Here is a 23,717-nt window from a genome sequence, read left to right as displayed (position 1 = left end):
GTTTGTTTCCAAAAGGCACTGGCTTCCTTTTCCACTTATGAGACTATTTTTAAAAAGTGCTCAGAACAGCCTTTTTCTCCCACTTAAGCAAAACAGAATTCTCCTTGTGAACTTCATGTGACTTCACTTTCAACCTACCAGGAGAGGAATGACCATAAGAGGTGGCAGCAACCAGAACTCCCCAGAGAAGAGGCGCAGACTCACTCTTCTGCGCTTTAGCCTGAAGAGAACCCTAGCAGAGAGCACAACGCATTCCCATGCTGCTCTTTTGATTCCACCGGCACGCCAAACGGAGAATCTGAAGTGGAACAATAGGTGCTCTTAAACACGGATTAGAGAAAGCTCTTGAACACTTTTTTCCGTACTTGGGTGCAGAGAAAGTGATGAGCACTCTAAGTGAGTAATTCCTTCTTGTTTTCCGGCTGGCTGCGTACATAGGAGCTTAAGAATCAGGGGAAAGAGACTAAGGAAGCATCAGTCAATAAGCAAGAGCAGTAAGAAATATTCCTCATACTCCACGGCACCCCAGAAGGCAGACAGACAAAGCTGCCCTCTGTTCAATGTCAGGTCTTGCGAAGATGAGCAAAGTCACATGCAGCACGCCGAGCTACAGCCACAATATCACGTGCACACAATAGTTCACGGCTGAGAGATTTTAGAGACAACTTATAGAGCTCAGTTTGAACTGATCTTTGAGCTTGCAGTCCCAGATTTTGCTTTCCTGTAAGGCAGCAAAATGCACTAAAGAAAAATCTATTTAGAATAGATTACCGTGTTAAAAAAATCTATTATCTGCTAAAGTAGTGATATTTACAGGGTAGCATCCCTTTTCAGATAACTGCAGCCCAGATACACTGATTTGTTATTTTACTGCCTGTCACTTCACACTTCCTATTCAAACAGTCCAATGGCACAAAGTTTTCCTCATAGAGCAGACCAGATGTGAAGGGAACTGCAATCAGCAGCTATCACACATCAGGGAAAACAAACATTGGGACCAAGCAACAGAGCAAAGGACAGAACAAAAAATCCTACTGAAAGCCAAAAGCACTCTCATCCATCGAGCACAACCTTCCAATCCCACTGTTCACAAAGCTTTACTCTGATTTATTTTTAATTGTAGAACAGCTATTCCCCGTAATTTCTACATTTATGCATGCAATCAGGAAAGAAGTGTATTCCTAGAAACGAGAGCGAAAATCTCTGGTCCTATTAAAGGCTTTCTGCTGCCAGAGCATATCTGCTATAGGGCATTTAGATGTTTAGATAAGATCCCTGGTACTTTCCCACTTCTGAACATTACTGATCTCAACTCAGTCTTATCCACTACCCTCATTTTATAGCCTTAGTTTTACTGTGTAACAGCCAATTCAGTCTTCTGGAAGAGGGCATTTCTCCAGGTAGTCCAGGTGACATCAATTTCCTTACCACAAAGAGCTCTACAGTTTCTGAACATTCCTGTAACTCACCAGTGCAAGCGAAGAGCATGGAGGAAAGCAGACAGGCCCTCCATGACCAGGAGAATTGCTACCGTCAAGGCAGCAAAAGCAGCAAATATGAAGAAAAGGACGAGGCTTCCACCCAGACTCCTCACACTGAGGCCAACGTGGATCACCATGGTCCAGAGCACCTCCGAGAGCTCTGCCAGGAGAAAGGAGAGGAGAGGACTCATTTCAGAGCATTCAACAAGAAGGTTACAGGTTATTTACATTGCAAAAATTGGAGTCAAGCAAATTCGCATCTTGACAAGGTGGGAAAATTCAGAGGAACGACAGTTTTTGCAGGCAAGTAAACCAGGATGTTGCCCCCATCTCTTGTAAGCAGTGCAGGGCAGGCTACCTGCACAGCAGACCTTTGCTTTATTTAGGGTTTTAACTTCCATCCATCCCTGACAGCTTCTAGCAGAGTGCTATGCGAGCAGATATTTGGTGTTTAGACTTGGTCACTAGCAGCTAACGCACACAGCTCTGTCCTAAATCAGCAGCGTTTGACACTGCCGGAGAGAGCTCCGGGGAAGCTGCTTGCATTCCTGCCTTTGGTCCAGGCTGACCGTGACACCGATCCAAACTCCTGCTCCAGAAAGAGTACTCACGTGCGTGGGCTAAGCTGAGAGCCCAGAGCCTCAAGTAGGACGCGGTGTTTGAGATGCACCCCAAGCAATACTCAATGGTGTGGATTGCCTGGTACACCACCGTGTCGGCAAAGTCGAACTGCAAAGCGAACACAGAAAATGACCAAAGCTGCAAGACTTGCAAGCAGGAAAGAGTGGCTGGCTGGGGAAAACGGGCACACTACCTGGTGCTATCACCAAGGACATCGTGTTTGAAAGTTAGACACTGATACTGTCTTCTCCTGGTTTAGCATGTCAGTTTTATAAATTAATTCTCTTGTCTTTGTAGGTTTTGCAGAATAATAGTTCACTGCTTGAATATTATTGCTTTCCTGCTATATCATACGAAAGCAAGATACTGTAAATTCAGCCATGGACTTTGCCAGGAAAAGCCTGTTCAGCAACAAGATGGTATTCATATGAATTCACTGGTAAACTGCGTGGACTTCTACAAAAAAGGAGACAGTATTCCAAGTCGATACTGTGCATGTACCTTTGCTACAGGATCATCAAAAGCATTTTACAAGATGGGAACTTTCCCTCTTTGAAAGCAAAAAGAATGCACAAAACAGTCTAGAAAACGTCATGTGTGCACAATTCATTGGCGAAGTCTTTTTTTTAATAATAATAAACAAAGAACTCAAAATCTGCCATGAAGGACAGTTTCTTACTGCGCAGCTCGGGAAAGCATTCCTTACATTCTGGATTTAATCCATGCTTCAGAAACTGCTCATATTTAAGTTAAGTCAATGTGATACTTTAAAGACATCGTGTGACTAGCGTTCTAGGCATGCAGAGCAGGCTATTTATATTCTTATTTCTCCCTTGGTACATCCAGGGCAATAAATATTTCAAACAACGAAGTTAAAATCGCTGTCAAAAGCCTGATTTCTTCTCCACAGAACGTGAACTGCGAAGTTCTTTAATAAAGACTGCCCTCGCAAACAGTACCACCTCCCAGCACAGATGGCACGTCAGCGTGCAATAAACGGAATGTGACAAATATTTAAACAATGACAATTTACGGCCACATGCAACTGCTGGAGTCACCGCTATGGAGAGAGCCACCACTATGCTAGGGAGCAGAAGAATCAGCAGGATTGCTTTGGTATGGTACTGGCAGTTTTAGCCATTTTTCACAGGATTACTGATATACAGAATTAACGGCCACACCAGCGTGCTGACCCCCGCCACCCCACCAATTCCACATGGACCCACACGTAATAGGACCACTTTCCACATAACAGGGTCGCTTTTATCGTAATTTATGACCTCGTTGTTGCAAAGCTACTCTAATTTCATGGCATTTATGTCGTGTTTTTTTTTTTTTTTTAAAAAAAAAAGGTTACCTGATAGCCTGAAACCTACAATCAGTTCAGCATGAGAGTTCCTAAAATCCAATTTTTTAATACTCATTCTTGTTACAAGTGTTTATGAATGAGCAGTTTCTCACAACAGAGACTCTCTTCTACAGAAAGATCCTGGCTGGGTAAGTTGTTGAGCTGTATGGAACCAGACTGCTTTTGCTGTTATTTACTCACTGGCAACAACTGGTATCATCCTTAAAAATAAAGTCAGTTTGGGAAAAATCATTTCGAGATGGTGGTCGTTGCAGTGCAGAATTACCAATGACACAACGTAAGGCAAATGAGACAAACTTTAGAAGCATAAAGTTTTCCATTTCAGATCTCTGGCTTAGCAGCTTTTCAGGTAAACTAAGAGAAGATCTGCAGACAGGGGATAAGACACAAGCTAAATAGATGACGTAATTAAAGGTCTGTTAATGGGTATGACATTGTATGAAGAATTAAAAATGGCCTGTAATACGTAAGCAGTTAGATCATTTGGAAGATAAGATGCCATGACATAACATGTTTAATTCGGTGTGTGGTTTACGCCAATGGGAAACATTCCAGATACACATGAACGCAAAGCTGGCTGTAGTCTTACCACCTCATCCTCTGTAGGCTTGAAAACACAAGTTTACATTTAGTGAGGTGTCTCAATCACAACATTAATCACGAGCACATTCAGTAATTCCCTCCAAAACACGACACAGTAAAGCAGTTACCCACTACATGCACTATGGAAGCAAGGTAATGCTGGAGAACTGTTAAGAAGCATCAGAAAACTCCCAAATTAAGAGACTGTCTCCTTTTTCTCCCCTATCAGAAGTAAGGCAAAGCAGCTAAAGTAACCCCCAGCAGTCAAAATGAACATAAACTGAGATCTCACTATTGCAGAAACACAGCCCTTGGACTTTGGCTAACACTGGAGAAGCAAGCAGCACAACTGCACTGCACTTCAGCCAGAGCAAGAGCTGAATGTGCCATCTGGGAGCACTCTGCAGCTCTCACTGTGCAGCCTCTAAGATGATGGCTCCTTGTAATGAGAACAAAGCCACATTTCCCTGTATCTGCAAACTATGCTGCCTTTTTTTTTCCCCAGAACTCCTGGGAATGACCAAAAGATGGTCTGTGGTACTTGACTGCTATGAAAACACTTCACTGAAAAGGTTGCTATTTAAACAGCTTGGGAATCAGTAAATGCAGTCCAAAAAACCTAGCACGTTCTGCTACCAAGCGCATTGACCTGGGACAGAGGCTGGCCAGGTGCTTACCTCTTCCCCCTCCTCAGAATGGGTAGACAGCTGGTCATGTTGGATGATCTCAGCATCCTCCTCAGTTGGTCCATTGCCCACCCGGATCCCACCAAAGTTGTGCGTCCCCTAATACATGCAGAAAAAGAAAGAACAGAGTGTTGTTGGTTCTTTATTACAGAGGGGGTGCTTCTTACGACTCCAAGTGCAGCAGCAGTAGCTCACAGAAGAAGACAAGACATTAAGGCCCGGGTTAAAGCAGCTGTACAATTCTGTTTCCCAGCCTGGATGGGAAAGGTGCTGATTCCTGCTAGGGCTGGGGAGGGGGGACAAAAAAAAGTCTTCCTGCATGAATACTTGATACATTTCTCTAAAGGTAATTGCAATCCTGAGTAAAATAAATGCCACATCTCTCACGAGAACATTTGCTGTAACTGATGTGCAACAGACCAGCGTTTTGCCCAGCAGCTGTTGAACAAGCACTCAGAAGGACTGAAGCACCACTGCTGTAAGTGAAACAAGTCGCACAGTGGCAACTCAGAGCAGAACCGACTGACACAAATCTGGGCGCACACACACACTCGCTCCCCACCAGCGCCAGGCATACTGACACACGTGGGAAATCAGACGTTCCCTTACTTGGAAATTCGGTGTTGTGCAAGCAGTTCCTTTTATAGACATTGGTTCTGACACTCAGCGTCTGACGCTCATAAATCTACTGCACTCTGAGTAGGAAAGAATAATCCACAAAGCAAGTTGAAACTTTCCTCTGATAGGATCGCTTGATGACTGCACTCATTGCACAGTTACAGCAGGCTTCCTCCTCCATACTGTCTCACCACCACCAAGAAAGGATGCAGAGAACCGTTCAACATCTGATAGTGACCTCAAGAAGAGCTTTTATGCACTGTAAATACGTACTAGACAACGAAGGCCTAACTTGCAGATCACTATTTCTGGATTTCTGTTCAGCGAGCAGCTGCGTGCACGGTACAGCAGGATTTCTATTTCCTCCCAGATGTTCCAAAGACAGAAAACGCTCGTGTCTGATCTGAGATACTATAAACGAAGACCTCTGAGCCTGACCCACCTAAAGAGGCGGACTGAAATGCCACAAATGGAAATAAAAGCCCTGCGTTCAGCTTTAGGACTGTACCAGGGTCATTTGTAACACGGAATGTAAACAGGCTAACTAGCAACGTTAAATACTTTATAACTTTAGGGATGACAACACAAACCGAGGAGGCTTAAGATTCTGTGGCTTTCACAGCTCATCGCTCTGGCATACGAGCAGAACAGCCTCTCAATGTTCTTTCAACCACTTTGTTCTTAGAAGCCTACTTTTACTTTATGCCGAATTATGAATTTGCCTAAACTAGCAGACATGAATTAAAGACTTTGTCAAGTTGTTTCTAAAAACAAGTTAGGTAGCTGTTTACGCTCTGAAAATAGAAATAAGATGAAAAAAATAGAATATGTTTACAGGTAAGACAATGCTTTGAGTTTTCAGCATCTTTGAAACACTGTAAGTTACTGTTGAACAGTATCAGCACCCCGTTTCTATCCTCCTAGCCTGCAAGAATTTGTACTTTTGCAGCTTTTCCCTCACACCCAACTTGCATCTGTTCTCTGTAAAGAGTCCAAACTAAACACAGCTCCAAAAGCTCCAACCGTTTACTTCATACTCCAGCCACACCTCACACAGATTTTCACTTGCAGATTCTTTTACCGAGAGGCACTCAATATGCTGGATGGATTATGCACAAAAAAATCCATTGTTATTTCTGATGTTTTTGTGAGGCTACTTACAATTTTATGATAGAAACATAGGCCAACAGCTAAGAAGTTATCCTCAAAGCACCTTTAGCACGTAAGGCACAGAATTTGTTTCACTGTTTGTGAGATTTAAGCTTCCTAGTTAGGTAGCATTCATAACCAAAACCAATTTGAAACGTGCAGTACAGAGAAAGAGATAAAGTTCTAGGAGCTGCTGCAATCTTCGTTCCACCAGAAAGCTTTCACATTAAAGGGCTGGCTATAGGTTTGGACACAAACAAGGAAGCAGAAACAACTGCTTATTTGTGCATAACCATTTTATAGCAGTTTTTAAGTCCAAGTGTCTACAAGGGCACAGATGTTAAAAATCCAGTCATTACTGGTATGAACTTGCTGGGAGGCCATCACATAAACATGATGTTTGGGAACACACAATGCAAACAAAAACGCTTCACTGAGAAGAATCCTAATCTAGCTTAAACAAATATGCAAGAAAAGGAAAAAAGGGGAACTTAACCTGGGGGGATGTGGTAGCAAGGTATTCTGGTGCTGCTCTGCAGGTTTTGATTTCAGCAACACTCCTGCAAAGAAGTGTCTCTGCATTCTGTGCATATGGAACTATTGTCCACCAGCCTGGTAGTTCTTCCAGAATGTATCAATTTCGCTGAACTTTGCTCTTTCCAAGACAAAGAGTCTTTCACCCTAAAGGTGCAGTTGGCATTCGCTTAGGAAATTCAGATACATTCCATGCTCTCTTGATAATTAGATATAAATCCATCACGTGATTTTTTTAAATCCACTCACTGTTGCAGCCGCTGCTGCCTCTAGTGCCTGCTCGTTCGGGACTGTGCTGACTTGGGCCTCCACGGGCTGCCCTTCCTGATAGTGAATGGAAGAAAAGAAAGGGAGGAGGAAGAAAACAAAAAGAGAAAGGGAGACGAATGGAGGGGACATGGGAGGATGAAAGATGGTCAGAGAAGGGAGAGGGAGTGTCTTTAACTGAACTGATCTTTGACTCACTTAACATCCTAAAAGCTGTCTGCCATACATGCAGGGAAAATTTTCAAGTATCCCCAGTGCACATGTGCCAGGTCCCTGCATTTTATATAAAGATACTTTACAGCACAGTTGGAAACCTACAGAGTACCCCAGGAGATAACCTCTCAAATAAAAATGGAAAAAACAGACTTCTGCAATCATTGTTACTTTTAACCATCCAAACTGCTTTAAGAAATATGGCCATTAAGTTTGTCAGCCATGAAGCTTACTTTGCTTTTAAACTGTCATCCTAGCAAAAGCACAGAAATGCATCCAGCAACCAATAAAGCTGTTCCCAAACCAGCTGACAATGCTCAAAGCGGTTATATTGTTTTTATCATTACCCACAGGTAGGGTTTTTAAAAGCCGATTTGATGCTGGATCCAGATCTGCTAAGCAGGCAGGCAATACTTCGTCTCCAGTAAAACCCACCTGCCTCTCTGACTAGGAATATGCAAAGAGGCTTTACAGGTCACAGTGCAGCGTGAACTCATGTATCCAGGTGCAGAACAAAGCTTTTCAACCGTAATAAGTTCTCATACTGAAAATATACAAGGTAGTCACCCACCAAGTGCTTTCTCCTTAAATACTGATGGCGAAGGACCAGAGGTTTAGCTACCAGCATCCACGGCACGCACAGTAACGCCACCACCACGAGGAAACACTGGAGCCCTTGCTGTAACAGAAACAAGTCTCAGATGATTTAGTGGCAGTCCACGCTCAAAAAACCAAACCCTTTCAAGAGGGTCTTATGCAACACTGAACGACAATTCCCAGAGTATGTGGATGCTTCACACACACTCTCCCCACCCCCAGGAACAGCAACATGAGCTGTACTTGATAACTGACTGCAACTTGCCTGACTGTACACATGCTACTTATGCTGATACTGGTTTAGATTAGGGAAAAACACAAAGGATTCTGCAGGGAATGACAACTTGGCAGATATCTGAGAGTGCTGTGGGGAAGTCGCATTAGCAGCTTAGCTAAGCTTCAAGGCACTGCATTGCGGATGCAGGGCAATATCCCTAATGACTTTTCACTGTTAATCTGGATCCAAATACGCTGGGGGCACAGCTGACATGTTCAGTATGACACAAATTCTCTGCAAAGGAATTACTCCTTCCTTCTTCAACATTACATAGCATCAGGCTTTGGAAATGATGCCACGTTTCTTCTGTCTCAGAAGAAAAAACTGTTTAATGCCTGATTTTACAATTATTATAAGGTTACATTAGAAAGACAAATATCATGAATCATCTCTGATCTTACTATTCTAGCAAGAGCACGCACCTGCCCTTTGTAAAGCATCTTGTTACTGGTATCACCATAGGAGAACAGAAACATGTTGATAAAATGTATTAAAAGGCTTGGTGCATCCTTTGATGTGTGAGCATCGTAGGCTGTCCATTTGTAGAAAATGAGAATAACAAGGTATCCAAACAGTGAGGACATGAAAATAATTTCTGGAATAAATCCAAGGTATATGTTCAGTGGCTTCTTAAAATATCTACAGGAAAAAAAGGAGAGAGTTTGAAATTATATTTAGTTAGCATTAGGCATGTGTAGGGGAAAAACTTTTAAGAGTAGGGGAAAAGCACCTCTGGAACAAAACTGCAGAGACTACACATTTCTATAATAGTTAGGACTTAACACAGTTAACTACTTAACATGCATGGTAATATGTACACAGAAATAGTTGTATTATGCCTTTCAGTTAAAGTCTGATAGACTCCTGCGTCTTAAACAGATACACACATTATACCCAGAGAAGTTTTCCTCCCTCCCCCATCAGGAAAGCAGAACAAAGCACTTACATGTGGTTGAGAAGACTCAACGTGACACCAAAGAGCATGTGGATAATGCCAAGAATCACAGACATTTTCATCTTAAATGAATTGAGGAAGGCCAGCTTATTGGTGGCGATATTCCAGATCTGTGAAAAAACACCACCAAGTCAGCCAAGCACCGAGTAAAAGGAAAACAGAGAAGAATGAAAGTGTTCTCTTTAAGCTAAACAGTATTAACCATCCAGAAAGTATCAGGCTCTAAGGGCAGGGTTCTATTTGTTTGGCTTTTAACAAAGATGTTTGTCATGCAGATACCTATTCAGGAAACAAGCAGACAATCTTTCTGATAAGAGCACTTAAAGCAGCTGATCCCACCATCAGAGCAGGAATCAAGCCTTGCTTGTTTTCATGGTAGGCAAAAGTTGCAGGAAAAGAGCACAGAGGCTGTTATCTTGGCAAAAAAAAAGTTTATCCATTTCAATGAGCAATTACACATAGAAGTTCTCATTTTCTGCGCTTCCTTTTTGATGTGGAACACACACGAAATTTTGGTCAAATATTCTAAGCGCAAGGAGCAGCGTTACTGATATAGGCAGCTACAAAATGTCAGGATTACTCACAAACTTACATTTCCAAGACTGATTGGAAAGACAGATAACTAACCTTCTCCAAGGCGGAAAAAAAATCATAAAATGATTTCTACGTCTCATGCCAGATTCAATTAAAAAGCAGCAGGTCAGAAAGGATGAGAAAGAAGCCTTTTGTGGCCCCAAGTCTTTCTATCCTCCATTTAGCGTCTCTTAGGAACATTTCCATCATTCAGGACTGTTTCCAACACTGATAAAGACTGCTAATGGAATGGCTGGGATGGGGAAATCTTTCACAATGAACCGGACAAACGCTTTTCTGTTTACGCAAGATGTTGTTAAAGGACAGCATAGGAAGGAAGAGCTCTTACTGGGTCAATGCCAAAGGGATATGGTCCACCAAACACCCCTGGAATAGCAGGGTTCAGCTGAAGCAGAGGAGTAGTCTCCAGCAGAGCATCTCTGTTTGGGTATAAGTAGATTATATAAACATTAGCACAAGCAATGCTGACCTCCTTTTAAAAGTAATAGCATTCTTCCCTTGTGAGAGCAAGAAATATCTCAAATTGAGAGAACTTTAAGGTTCCCACGCGGCCCTAGAGATTTGCCAAGTGAGTAACAAACTTGTCTCCTGACCTGTTATTCAGTGCCACAACGAAAAAAGATTCAGGGGACAGGAATCTTGCCTGAATCTCATGAATCTATGAGAAAAACGCTGTTAAAGTGCTTCTGTATGAATTTTCTGAAAAGAAGCTGGTTTGAAACTTGATGGGTATCACATTGACACCCCTCTTCTAATTCTGCTCAAGCCTGAGTTCAGAAGTTTTGGTTTTACTGACTTGGGAGGATGACGGGTAAAGATAAGTCACCTACTTATCGCTATCACTCATTAGTTATGTAATTACCAACTATTTACTCACGACCAATTGCCTTTTGAGAACATCGGCCGGACGCTCCACGATGAACCAAACATATTGAGAGACTTGGAGAAGCAGTCGTTATAGATGAGGCCCGTGTAAGTGGAGAATAGTCCCATCAGTAGAATGATGTATCGTCCGCTAAAAACAGTGTTGAACATCTGATATTAAAAAAGAGAAAAGAAAGTCCATGAGAACAAGGGAAGTCTCTCATACAGACAAAACAGTAAAATCAGTCAGCTGCAGAACAAGCAACACCGGCCATATGGACTAAAAACACAGTCTTTATTCCCTTGTGGCATAGAAATAATAGGAATAATTTCTTAGAACCATCTGAAGGGAAAATCAGAGGATCTGACTATGGAATGACGCTACTCAGTCTGTGGTCTACAGACTTGTCAGTCTGAGTACTTCACAAATTTCAAGTGCAAGGAGTAACAGGCATTTTCAATTGAAGAGGGGGAAGACGCAAGTAAATCAAGTTGCAACTCTCTGCTTTAGATGCAAAGCCGAGCATGCCACGTCTCTTTACCTCATTGTCACTTTTCTGTGACAGAATACGACTTTCCCTAAACACCATCCAGACAGCAATCAGAGTCATCAGGATTCCATGGCCAAAATCTCCGAACATCACAGCAAACAGAAATGGGAAGGTAATGATTGTGTACGGTGCTGCAGGAAAAAAGAAATGACACTCCTAGTGCGCTGTATCGGAGTAAGCCCAGCCTTGCTACAGTACAATTTACATGCAGTACAATTCCCAGGGTTGTTCCCTGCTCCTGAAAGGTGTTAAGTTCACTAATAGAAGTTTTCACACATGACAGTCAACATTGAGAAACACTATGACTAAAAGAAGTCACATTTATAAGTATGGATTTACCTGGATTTATTTCCCGATAAGTTCCAATGCCATAAGCATCAACAATGTTTTGAAAGCCACAAGTAAACTTGTTAGTTTTGTTGTATGTTGGTGGGGTCTGATTAGTTTGCATCCTATTTAAAATGGATGGGACAGTGGATCCACTGTGCTCCTGTTTTTAAAAAAAAATAAAAAATCAGGCCTAGAAAACATCCTCAGAGTAAGGGAGGACAGAGTAAAGCATTACTTTCTTGTTAGTATTTGTTAAACTGCAGGCTTGCATTTTTGTAGCCTGCTTGTGTAACGAAGAAGTATACTTGAGCAGCTGAAGAAGGCTGCCAAATCTCCTCTGCTCTCCACTTCATGTTTCAGGAGGAGAAGAGCTTTTAGTATGGAGAAGCTTTTTTTTTTTTTTTTTCTTACTAAAACAGCAAATGAAAAGACACCTGACTCTTCATTATCTACCCAAGCAGAAGGCAAGCTTGTTAATTTCCTGGATACCTCCCTTCAGGAAGTTGCACTACATATAAAAACAGCAGGACTACAAAGCACAGCTAGGTTAACCAAACGACTCCAACACAGAAAAACACCTGATCACAGCATTTTCCTGAACTTCAAGGCTTACACAACGGATTTATGAGGTACACAGCATTATAGCTACAAGCCATGACTCCTGCATGTTAAATAAGCTGTTCTCTGTGAGGACTGACTCAAACAGCCCAAAGGGATGGTTTCCAGAAAAATCAATTAATCCACGTTGCGTTTGCTGACAGCTTGAACAGAAGCAGACAGGAGCAGCGCAGCAGATACTCACAGTGCCCCTCCTGAGAGCAAACTGGATAGAATCGAGGTCAGCAACAGGACACCAGACTTCAGCAATCAAGCACTTCTGTGTCACATCGATATTGCACAGGTTCAGGGTATGGTAGATGGCCTTCATCTTGCGTACTTTGATGAACCAGACACGGATATTTTTAGCAGCTGCCTGCAGAACCCTTTGGCGATGATCCTCTGTTTGGTTCAGCACCTTTCACAGAAAAGTGGGACAAAAATGAGGCAAAATCAGTGGCCAAAACCTGCAGCACACAGAATTGCAGTGAAGTGGGGCTTACCCACCAGAGGACGGGTGCCTGAGCCTTGACACCCATCCCGTGCACAAGACTGCCACATGCCTGCCATATATGCTTTAGTCTCCATATTAATATGTTCCGCTAAAAGATTTTAGGGCTTCCTTCCAGGTATAGCCTTTGAACACCTTCCTCCTCCAACTCCAAGGTCAGTGGTTATTTCAAACAATGAACTGTTCTGTGATCACAGAGAAGTTTTTTCCTCCACCCAGGTTAAAAGAGCAGAGGAGAGTTCTACAAGTGAGGTGTACACTGCCTTAAGAAAACAAAAACATTACAGACTTTTTTAAAAAAAATGAAAAGGAGAAAGTGTTTTCTACTACGGGTGTTTTCCAACTGGAACAAGTCTAACTCAGGCCAAGTCAGACTCCCAGCCTGGAAAGTCTGATACTCAAGGGAAAGTGAGGACACAGGGCACAGCTATCACATGCAGCTTTGAATTCTAACAGTCAAATTGCTTCTGCATTCTTTAGAATTACTAAACAGCTGCACCACACAACTCCAGCTTGAGAGGGGTTCTGTATAAAATAAGGTGGTCAAATTAAATCATTCCTTCTTCTAGCTCCTGACCTTTTTCCTTATTTTCGTCTTGGATCCCTTACATTTTTTTGCATTACGACATACTGCCTTTCTCCCTTGAAGCAAGCATCAAATATTTCAGAGCTGGCACCCAGCAGTTTTCTGTGGTGATTGCTTTTTACCAACATCCAGGCTGCTGCACAAGAGCTTAGTTTTAAAGCAGAAACTCTACAGGACAACACAATGTGAAAATACGAAGACAGGCAGAAAAAATAGCTAAGTTAAAACTTCTTCCAAGCTGAGATAAAAATACTAAGTTTAAATTTATTTTAATTAAATTCTTGCAGATGAAACAGACAATTATACAAGCATGCTTTCAGAACTGGAAGCAGGGTATCTTCTTACACATGAATATTCTTCTCTGCTCCCTAGCATACAGTTCTATATTAACACTGTATTTACATGTGTATAATTAACTGCTCGGCCCTCTGGAAAGATCCAACCACCTCACTACCCTAAGCCCTGAAAAACAAAACAGCAGAACAGAAAGCCTCCAAACACCTTTCTTGCACTGCTGAGCTGCTGGTCTCAAGCTACCTTGAGCTGAAAATATGGTCACTTAATACGTCCGAAATTTCTCCTCTTTTACTAGGATCCACAGATGAATTCAACTATCAATTAAACAAACAAAACCCGTTGACCCGATTTGTTTTACCATCTGAAGATCATCAATTCTGGTATTGACACCAGAAGCCATTTCCTTCCGCTCCTGCGGTGTTTCTGGACACGGGTAGAGGGAGGCACGGAATCTGAAATACATGCAAGCCTCCTTAGTAACAAAGATGGAAGGAATAAACCAGTCAGGGAAATAGATGGCTGAGACCAAACACAGGCATAAAGCAAGCAGCACCTTTAAAGTAGTTTCTGTTCAGCAAACCTGCCAAGCAGTTTCAGTTGCTAAATCACATGGGTGCAGAAGTTTGCTTAAGGCCAAAACAGAAGCTAAACGTTTAGAAAAAAATGAAGCGAAAGAAAATCCTCTGTTCCCTGTACTGACAGCATTTCAAAGGCGCTGTTGTGCAGTTGATTAGCCATCCCAGTTCAGGGTGCTGTTATCACACTAATGCAGCTGCTGCTAGAAGTAGTCATTGTTGGTCTCCCCTGTGACAATACTGCCTGCTGACATCCCGACAGGCCTGAATTCAACATTTACTTTGTTGTTTAAGGCATTCCTCAAACAAAGCAGTCATCTGCGTCGAGCATTATAGGCTTAGGGAGTAGCCAGTTTGACTGTAAAACATGATTCACCTAGTTAGGGTAGGATTTATTTGCTGTCAGACTACAGTCATCAAGAAACAAGTAGCTGAAAACTACGGACATTAAGCCACTTCAGTGTATTTCAAACGCTCGAGTGTGTTCCTTTACGGGTACTGTACGCAGCGAGATGCCTAGCTGTAAGACGTTCAAGTAACTTGCATACCCTTCACATATCTTCTTGACTCTGTTCTTTAACTGGTCACCTTGGAAAAAGATGATGAACACAGACTTGTGCACATAATCCCCCTAGAAAAGAAGAAAGGGTGTGTTGTAATAGCCCAGCTGTCTGCAGAAATCAGCATTACAGCAGATTACAACAGAGCTCTACTTTCCCTTCACTGAAATCTGTTCATATAGGGATTGTATTTGCATAGCAAGTCAAGAACGCACCTTAACACACGAAGTCACAAGAAAAGCACTTTCCTTAGACACAGTATAGAACATCAAAGCTGTACTTGTGTTTACCGAAGCAAAATTCTAGATCATCCTACTATCTATTCTATGGCAAACAATAAACATGAAAATTTGAGGAAAAAAATATCACAAGAACAGAGATGCAATGAAATTATATATGTATATATATATATATCATCACTAACTGAAGGCAGCCCGCCTACAGAATCAAGCAAAAAGCTAAAGAGTGAATTAAAGTAAGAGGGAATTTTGCAACTTTGATTCTCCAGGGAGGCCAAGAGCACATTCTTTGCACAGCTGTTTTCATGTTGGTAGCTAGCTCCCCTTTCCTGCATTTGTTGATAAGTTATTGTTCTACCTTACTTAGGAAACCTTACCATAATGTTTCAAGAATAATTACATTAGGTGTAACCCCAGTTTAAGGAAGTGTTGCACAATAAGAACAAAGTGTCTCCTTGCTGACAGATAATTCAACAGGTCAACTACCGGGGCTGGTGGGACAAGAGAACAAGTCAGCCTTCTGAGAAACAGAAGCAGTCACTGACTTTCATCATGCCTATTTTTTTTTTTTGTTCCAGCGCAGCTTACATACAGCCCTTCTTTTCACATGTTAAAATCAACAGCTCCAAAAATTCAGGCGTTGTCCACTGATCTGAGCAAAGAGGACTCCGTATGTAAAACCAGGCCCAATCACAACATTTACTATTTATATTCGTAATAAAGCCAACAGTTCTGAAGTGGATGTTTACATTTTTGGGTAACAAATTAAGAAAAATGAAAGGTCCAAGCTCAAATTAAACGAGCTACTGGTGTCATGCTAATGTCCAGAGGAGCCTCTCTTTCAAGGTTTACCACTTACTCAGAACTGCACGAAGGAGTTGTGTTTGTACATTTTTGCCAGAGAAGCAGCTATGCCCTGCTGCAGTCCAAATTCAGAGGTGTTTTTCCCCTCTCAACAGCATTCATTACCCATCTCACTTTCTTTTTTTTTTAAAGAGCAGAAAAACATTTGCCATTAGAGCCTCAGGCGCTGCACGCAGGTACTGTGAAGGGATGCAACACAAATGTTTGCCTGCATGGAGCTCATGGAGGGATACAGGCTTAGATCTATAAAGCGGATCCTTTTACAAATCCGATTGTAAATGATGGTTTCCTTTACCGTTACAGGATCCTCCAGGGGGTTTTCAATCTCTGCTTGACGCAGGAACACGTTCCCTCGGCACACTCGCCACAGCATGCGCTCAAACATGGGGATTCGCTCGCGGTTGATCACACCAGCCACAAACCTGTGTAGGGGACAGTATGAGTGTGAGCCCTGCACCTACAAGAATACACAGCCCAGCACCCAAAACACTGACACCGACTGGAGTTTAGCATCAGATTGAAAACGACAAAAACCTTGCTTTGAAATTAGTTCCTGATGCAAAATGAAAAATCCTCTCCACACACAGAGGTAAAACTACAACAAAAACAGCGGCACTATACCAAAAGCTAAGACTTTTAACAGAAAAATGTCTACCAAAAAAAAAAAAAGGAGAAGAAAAATGTATTTAGACATACAGTTTCTATACCTGCTACTGTTCATTTCAACAGGCTCACAGTACGTTACACACCAAGCATTTACCAGGCAAGGCTACCACTGACTATGTTCTAGGCAGGTGCTTCAGGAGACCTCACTGACTCAAATGTCTATGTCCAGACAAAGAATTACACGCGTATGGATACGGCCTGGAAGCAGTTAGTAAAGAAGATACAGAACTATACAGATTTTTCAGAGCATTAGGTGCTCACAGTTACTGGTTTCAACAAAGTTGGGAGAGCTCAGTGTCTGAAAAAGCAAGCAGAACAGATTTATAAATAAACTAGTACATTTTTTTTTTTGTGTAGAGAGAAACGTGCAAAGCACAAATATGAACTGGAAAGTTAATGCACATGGGACACGAATGGAGACCCACAGCTAGTTTTAGATCACCCTTGAGCTGCTTCAAGTGCCAGTCTGGGAAGTTCTGCAACAACTGTGCTCAAATCACCACGGACTCCGCAAGATAAACATAAGCCAGCAACCCTAACGCAAGACAGACGAAAGCACAAACTGCCGTTACCCGAGCCGTAGCGGGGCACCTCTTCCCATCTCGCTTGGCTCCAGGAGCGAAGAGGATTCCTCCAACAGGTCTGGATCCGCCATCTGCTGATGATGCAATTCAGCCTGAATTCACAAATCAATTAATATCTAATGAAACTAGTTAGTGGCATGCAGGGAACGAGGAACCAGGAGATAGTTGGGGGAGACAAAAAAAAGAACAAAAAACAGTGGAAAGAGGAACCAGATGATAGAAAAGACAGCAAGAATCACACAAGGAGGAAAAAAACAAGAGGAAAAGTGGAATGGCTCTAAGCTCCCACAGCCCAAAGTTTGCTGCAACAGAACAGATGGGCTGGGGGATATATAAGTCTGAAGAAAGGCAGAATTCCAAGAAATTTATCCAGTTTTAAATACAAGTGATGTTCCCAAGAACCATTTTTAACAGCACAAAACAGCAACACACCTTACTCTTATCTTCCCCTTGATTTTAAACAGAGAAAAAAAGTGAAAGCAGAGGCTGATTCACTCTCGCCCTATTTGTGCATTTTCTGCATATTAATAAAGATGCAGAAGGCATTTCTAAGAGGTGCCTGTGAAGTTACACACGTGAAATAGTCTGGTACACAGGCAGAAGAGCGCTGTGCAGGTAAGCCTTCGACAGACAGCTTAACTGACCCTATAACTTCACAAATTTGTAACCCTCCAACCCAGTTACACAAGACCTGCATATCCTATACATCAGGCTTCTGCCATACTTCAAAGACAAGACAGGACTTTATTCCTTTTGGAATGAGGTGACAATAGTTTGATTAATTCCATGCTACATCAGCATGGATACAGTCAGAATAAGCAACAAAATCCAGAAGGACTGGGTATGAATTCTCTTTACTGACTATAAAAAAAAAAAATCTCCCTCCAGGAAAAACACAGTACTTCCAGCTTAAGCACACACTTGCTGCTTAAATCCATTTATTCTGCATTTATTCTCCTATTCACTATGTCTATTCTTGCCAGTCACACACAACGTATTGCTTAAGGCTGTCTGACAACGTTACTTTTTGACTAGCTAGGCATTAAAATATGAAGCAGCTTATACAGTCCTTCATTGCAACTGATTTGGAGACTGAAATTCTTGGGAATACAGCTTGTAAACATGAGCAATTTGAGTCAGGAAGGATGCTCAAATGACATCCTCTTGGGCATCATCTTCATACTTCATTCACAACCCAGCGTCACAGGTATTTCTACCTCTGCAGCTTATATAATGAAATGGAAGAAATTGATAGAGCTCTTTAGCACAAGCAAAGGGCCAAATTCTACCCTCTGTGGTACACAGAGGCCTTCAGCCTTCCCCACCGTGCTGCTGGGGAACTTGCTACAGTACATTGGAAGGTAGAGTTTGACCGCACAACACGTAAAATGCATGCACGCAAGCAACGCAGCCTTGCAAATGTATATGGCAAGTTTAACAACTCAGCCATAATTTCTTTATTCTTGCAATGGTTGCATAATATTTTTAGTGAAAACTCTGCTACATTTTACTTGCACGCCAAATAAAAGCGTTTGCAAGGCTGACATCGAATCCAGCTCAATTGCTTGCCCACACATTTGCTTTAGCTAACAGACGTTACAAAAGTAAGGGAGCCCTTAATTTATTTTGGAAAGACAACAAGTTCTGGTCCTTTTGACCTTACGCCAACTTGTTGCAATATCAAACAAACAGAATGAAAATTTTGCTTCACAGAGAACACAGCAAAACAAGTTTGGTACCCCAAAACACAACATACACGCCAACACACCAGTGATTATTTAGTATCAAGACTCAGGATGTTGAAAAACAACAAGACCACTGAAGTTTTAAGAGGCTTGTATTGCATTTATCAGTAAGCAAGATTCTCTCTGATAATTTTTGCGAAGCAAATGTTAAGAGTAGTTGAAGCGTGGCTTCTAATCACCACATTTTAGCATAAAAAGGTTAGCACAAGAAAACTTTGGATCCACCTCACTTGCGAGAGTAGCTCTTACAAGTGTTCAGTGGTACCTCTGACCCTCTTGGGGCTGTGTCCTTTGTTTGGGACACCATATAAAACAAAAAGTCCTGCTTAGAGGAGTCAAAATTAAAAAACAAAACACCTTAGAGAAAACCTAGTTAGATTAGTTTTACTAGCAAAGAATTACATACACGATAATTATTTGTGTAAAAAAAACAAAACAGCATGTTCTTCAAATTCATCTCCCAATCACTTTAATTTGATGATCACGCCCTTTTTAAAAAGGAAATAGCACAGGAACATCAGCTCTGCTCTGGAAGGATATGTGCAGTGTTAGAAGATTTAATAGAAATAAAAAAAAAAGACTAAGGGAATGAAAGTGCTAGCCATTTACAATGCAGAGAGACAAGACTCTAGGAAATGTACTTTGAATAATGATTTTCCCCAATAGTGAATGAAACATCGTAAAATTATTGTGAAGTTGTTTGTTGATTTTTTTTTCAACATCAGGTCATTCAGGATTAGAAAAACCTCAAGCATTCACACGTCAGAAATTAGAACATGCCCCTTTCATTATCAAATATTTTTTTAAAACTGCTCATTGTTCACCCAAATCAGCACCTTTAATCTCAAGGCCTGGAAAAAGTTTCATTTCCCCTGCTCTTGATTTAAGGTTCTGCTCTGTGCTGGCCCCGGGCTGCTCCCCGCAACGCCATACAATTCAAGCCCCTTCCAGTCCACGATCAGAACAAACACCAGTTTGCACAGGAACTAAAAAGGATTCATTTCGCCATCTAAGCTATTAACCCAGAGCCCAGACAGAAATGACAGATGCGAAACGAACAGAAAAAAAGCAGATGGTGGGAAGAGTTAGAGGGAAGAAAGACAGGGGACTGCATGCCATTAACCATTACTTTTCCAGTCTTCTTTTACGCTCACACTCTAGGATGCTTATGGCAAAACTTCCAGAGAAATCTCTCCGGCTCTTACTGCTCTTCACAAGCAAAGACAAGAAGACTGAGAAAAGGAGCATAATCATCAACATGGTGCGTTGAGACAAGAAATGGCTACTGTGACTAGATCGGTCACAAAAAGAACTAAAGAATTTCACCATCCCCTTCCCCCAGGGCAGGAACTCCAGGCAGCAGAGCAAGTGCCAAGTGTAAAAGAGCGAGGAGGAAGCCATTTCTTGTGCAACTTATTACTATGAACAGCACAATCTTAATTACAAGTTTTTAAGGTCTTCAAGTGTTGAAGGTACTGTGCAAATGACAGCATGACAAAATGAAGCGGTCGGTACTTCAGGATAAGACTGCACGAGGCTCAGAAGCCCTGGGCTGGTCAGGATCTCTCGCACAGCGCTGTTAACTGCTTGCAGTGTGAAGTGAAACTTGGTTTTGACACTTATCTTGTACCGAACTTCACACACGAACTGTTCAGTTTGCTTTTACACATAGCAACGTGTCGTATTTATTACCGCAGAGAACATTTATCAAACGGGAGCAGAAACACATCTAAACCTTCTCTGGCCAGTTCACTGAAGCCTGACACAAGGACTCCTTCTGGGGGTGACCTGACACGGATCGTTTCAGGAGAAAATTAATTTTTAATCTTTCAATTTCGCATGTTCATACTGTACTTGAAGAAAAGCAGAAGGTTGCTCTCACCAGATAAAAACAATTCATGAAAAAAGTGCACAGCACTAGCTGTACTTTATTTTAGTCAATATTCAGTTAGAACAGGCAAGCTGATTAGCTTCTTAATGAAGCTTGGTCATAGATTCTCACGGTAATGCTGCTAGTCCAAAGAGACTCTCAGCAACCTCTAAGTGGACATTCAACACTCGAAGATGAGCCTTTTTGTACTGAAACCAACCCCACGACCAATCAACCGATTGTATCAGCAGTACCTACGTAAGCAGCAGCTAAGGCTTATGTTGGCACGGGAACAGCCTTAATGCCTGAACAGGCAGCATCCCGTGCCAAAAAAAAGAACCGTTAGATAAACCGAAGCTCGCAGGAGCCCAGCTCCACTTGACCACAGCTTTTGTAAATACTAGAAGCCATATCCATTAAGAACTCTTTGAGGAAATCCTTGATTAGAGGAAACTGGACATGTGCTCAGCAAAAAACACATCCTCACCATTCCAAAAAACATACAAGAGCTCTTTGAGAAAACTCTCTAGACTCTGAAACATTTAACCTTTCAGATGAAGCATTAACTCTTCTCTCATTCGGGCTTTATGCCACTGTATGGTGAATGACATCAGAGAAAGAAAGCGATGCCAGTTTCCAGCCTAGGTCTTATTTAACAAAATGCTGGCTACTTTAAGTGTTGTTTTTGCTCTAGTACTTACCTCTGAAAATTTTGGGGGTTTGATCAAAGACTCAATAAAATTAATAAATAAATCCATTACCTTAAATGGACTTTGTATTACGTCCCTAATGAGTAATCTCCTTACAATTCCAGGGTTTGAAAAGTTAAATTTCATTGTAATTCCTCTGCGTAAGTGAAGCATAACTGCTTATCTGCATACATACCAAAGAAACTCTTTTCCAGTGAAGAAAGAGCTCACTGTAGCACAAAATTTTTGGTCTGTTGATGTTCTTTAAGAACTACTAATACCTTATTTATTTTCAATGGTTTTTAGTGAAACCGTTGCTTTAAGATTAAAAAAAGACATCACAAGAGGCAAATCATGGGCAGCTATGTGTACTGCATGAAAAACAGAAAATAATTTGAGAAGCTTTCATAAATAAAGCAGAAAAGTGACCCTGCTGTCTGAAACAGCAACTAAAAATATATTTGAGAGTAACAATGGTAATTTGTGGGAGAAAAACCTGCTACCCAAGTGCTAACCCCACTCCCGGTATTCTGACCTCATCAAAAAATTGCTGAGTTTTACGCAGTATAAATTTTAACTCTGTCAGCTCCAAGAAGTTTCTCTTCAGAGCTTCCTGGTTTGTGTTGATTTCTTTAAGCTCATTTTCAATTTTCTCAAAGTTTGCCTGCAAGATGGAGAAAGAAATGACAAAGCAATTCTATAAATATGTGCTGTTAAGCCTATTAAAATAATTTACATGCACTTTGCATACAAATAAAGACACTATCTCCAAACATTCTCTTCAGGAAACTTGACACACTTCATACTCAGCCACTCTTTATTTTAGACAGGACTTATATATTGTTCTTCAAATCATTAGAAACCCTCAACAACTTCAACACAGACCCACCATAAATCATGCAAGCCCAACAGTTTTGGAGACATTTCACCTGTTCAAGTGAGCCAAATTACAAGCTTTTGCTTCTAATCGTATTTGGATAAACGTACAAGCAAAACAGTGCTTGTGAATCAAAGCCAAACTGATGTGAACCAGCACAGCTAGCGTTTCAAGTGACCACTGAGGACATCTCTACCATGAAAGTCACTCTATATCTATCAGGGGAGCTAACGTCACCTATTTTCATCTAAAGTCAAACACTACTTGAGTCTTAAGACGCATTATTACCTCCAAGTCAATCATGTCACGCGGAAAAGGCACCTCTGGGTTTTCACCAGTGTCCATGATAGGAATATTTGCCTTTTTAATCTCCTTCTCAACAAACCCTGGAGAAATAGCAGTGTTAATGTTAACTGAAAAGATCCTTCAATGTCAAATTATCACCACGCTAACCCCCACCTAGGCTGGTTAGTAGCCATGCGCCCTTTCACCTGCTCTTCCAACACGGTCTAATTTGGTTAGAGTCATCTTTCAACAAGGAAATGAATCCTTGGAAGCAGCCTGGCTGGCTGATAAGCAGAAGGAAGGCAGCCTTCACTTCTCTGCTCTGCACTTTGCCTTTTAGCAGGGTGCTGCAGGTTTAACCCGTGTTAACTTCCTCCTGTAAAAAGCCCCAGAGTTACGGGCACATGAAAACCCAGTGACAAACGTACTCAGCTTGCGGTCCATTTCTTCGCACCTCCTGACTTCATTAACGAATTTACGCTGGAACACATTCACGTCCGGGTTCAGCTGCCAAGACAGAGACACATTTCCTCAGCGACACCCAAGCGCCAAGGTCCCCCCCGAGGGGAGCAGCGCCGAGGGGAAAGGGGAAGCCAACAGGCACTGGGGGGGGGGGGTCCCTCGGGGCCTTATTAAGGGGGGCACCGGGCCGGGGGTGCCGGGGGGGTGCCGGGGCCGCCCTTTCTGCGGCTTGCCGGCGGCAGCAGCTACTCACGTCGCGGAACTGGACCTTCCCCAGCTCGCCCAGCTCGCTGACGCAGCAGTACGCGGCCTCGGACTGCAGGAAGAGCTGCGCCAGGGTCATCTCCTCGCTGCGGAACAGCTCCCCCATGGCGCCGCCGGGGTCCCTGAGGGGACAAACGGGGAGAAGGGAGGCGGGGGCGGGGGGGCTGCCAGGCCGCAGCCAGCCCCTCACAGCGCCGGTGCCGGCCTCGGTAGGCCCCGGTACCTGCCGCCGCCGCCGCAGCTCCGCCACCAGCTGATCGACCGCGGCGCCCGCCCCTGACGTCACCGCGCACGTCTCCTAGCAACGACGCACGGCGCCGCCGCACCGGAAGTGACGACGAGGGGCCGGGGGAAAAGG

General features: G+C 42.5%; 1 protein-coding gene across 6 annotated transcripts in view; it reads right to left on the bottom strand.

Annotated features, from left to right (window-relative positions):
• ATP6V0A1 (ATPase H+ transporting V0 subunit a1) overlaps positions 1-23,717 on the bottom strand; it is a 30,352-nt gene extending 6,635 nt beyond the window's left edge. The window contains exons 1-22 of one of the 6 annotated variants that reach the window (XM_083809256.1): positions 23,583-23,717; positions 23,349-23,481; positions 23,062-23,140; positions 22,637-22,734; positions 22,007-22,135; positions 17,156-17,259; positions 16,213-16,339; positions 14,803-14,885; positions 14,038-14,131; positions 12,491-12,703; positions 11,698-11,848; positions 11,350-11,489; positions 10,821-10,978; positions 10,272-10,362; positions 9,341-9,459; positions 8,817-9,033; positions 8,092-8,199; positions 7,290-7,364; positions 4,731-4,838; positions 4,061-4,078; positions 2,093-2,210; positions 1,470-1,641 (exon numbers count right to left, since the gene is read on the bottom strand). In XM_083809256.1, the coding sequence (XP_083665382.1) occupies positions 1,470-1,641; positions 2,093-2,210; positions 4,061-4,078; positions 4,731-4,838; positions 7,290-7,364; positions 8,092-8,199; positions 8,817-9,033; positions 9,341-9,459; positions 10,272-10,362; positions 10,821-10,978; positions 11,350-11,489; positions 11,698-11,848; positions 12,491-12,703; positions 14,038-14,131; positions 14,803-14,885; positions 16,213-16,339; positions 17,156-17,259; positions 22,007-22,135; positions 22,637-22,734; positions 23,062-23,140; positions 23,349-23,465 (2,519 nt within the window). In that variant the 5' untranslated portion in view covers positions 23,466-23,481; positions 23,583-23,717. The other 5 variants (XM_083809251.1, XM_083809254.1, XM_083809253.1 and 2 more) reach the window with 5 other exon arrangements.

Source organism: Anser anser (assembly GCF_964211835.1).
Source record: "Anser anser genome assembly, chromosome: 23".
Classification (NCBI taxonomy): domain Eukaryota; kingdom Metazoa; phylum Chordata; class Aves; order Anseriformes; family Anatidae; genus Anser; species Anser anser.
Note: the sequence above shows the minus strand (reverse complement) of the source record. Positions and strands in the feature narration are given on the sequence as shown.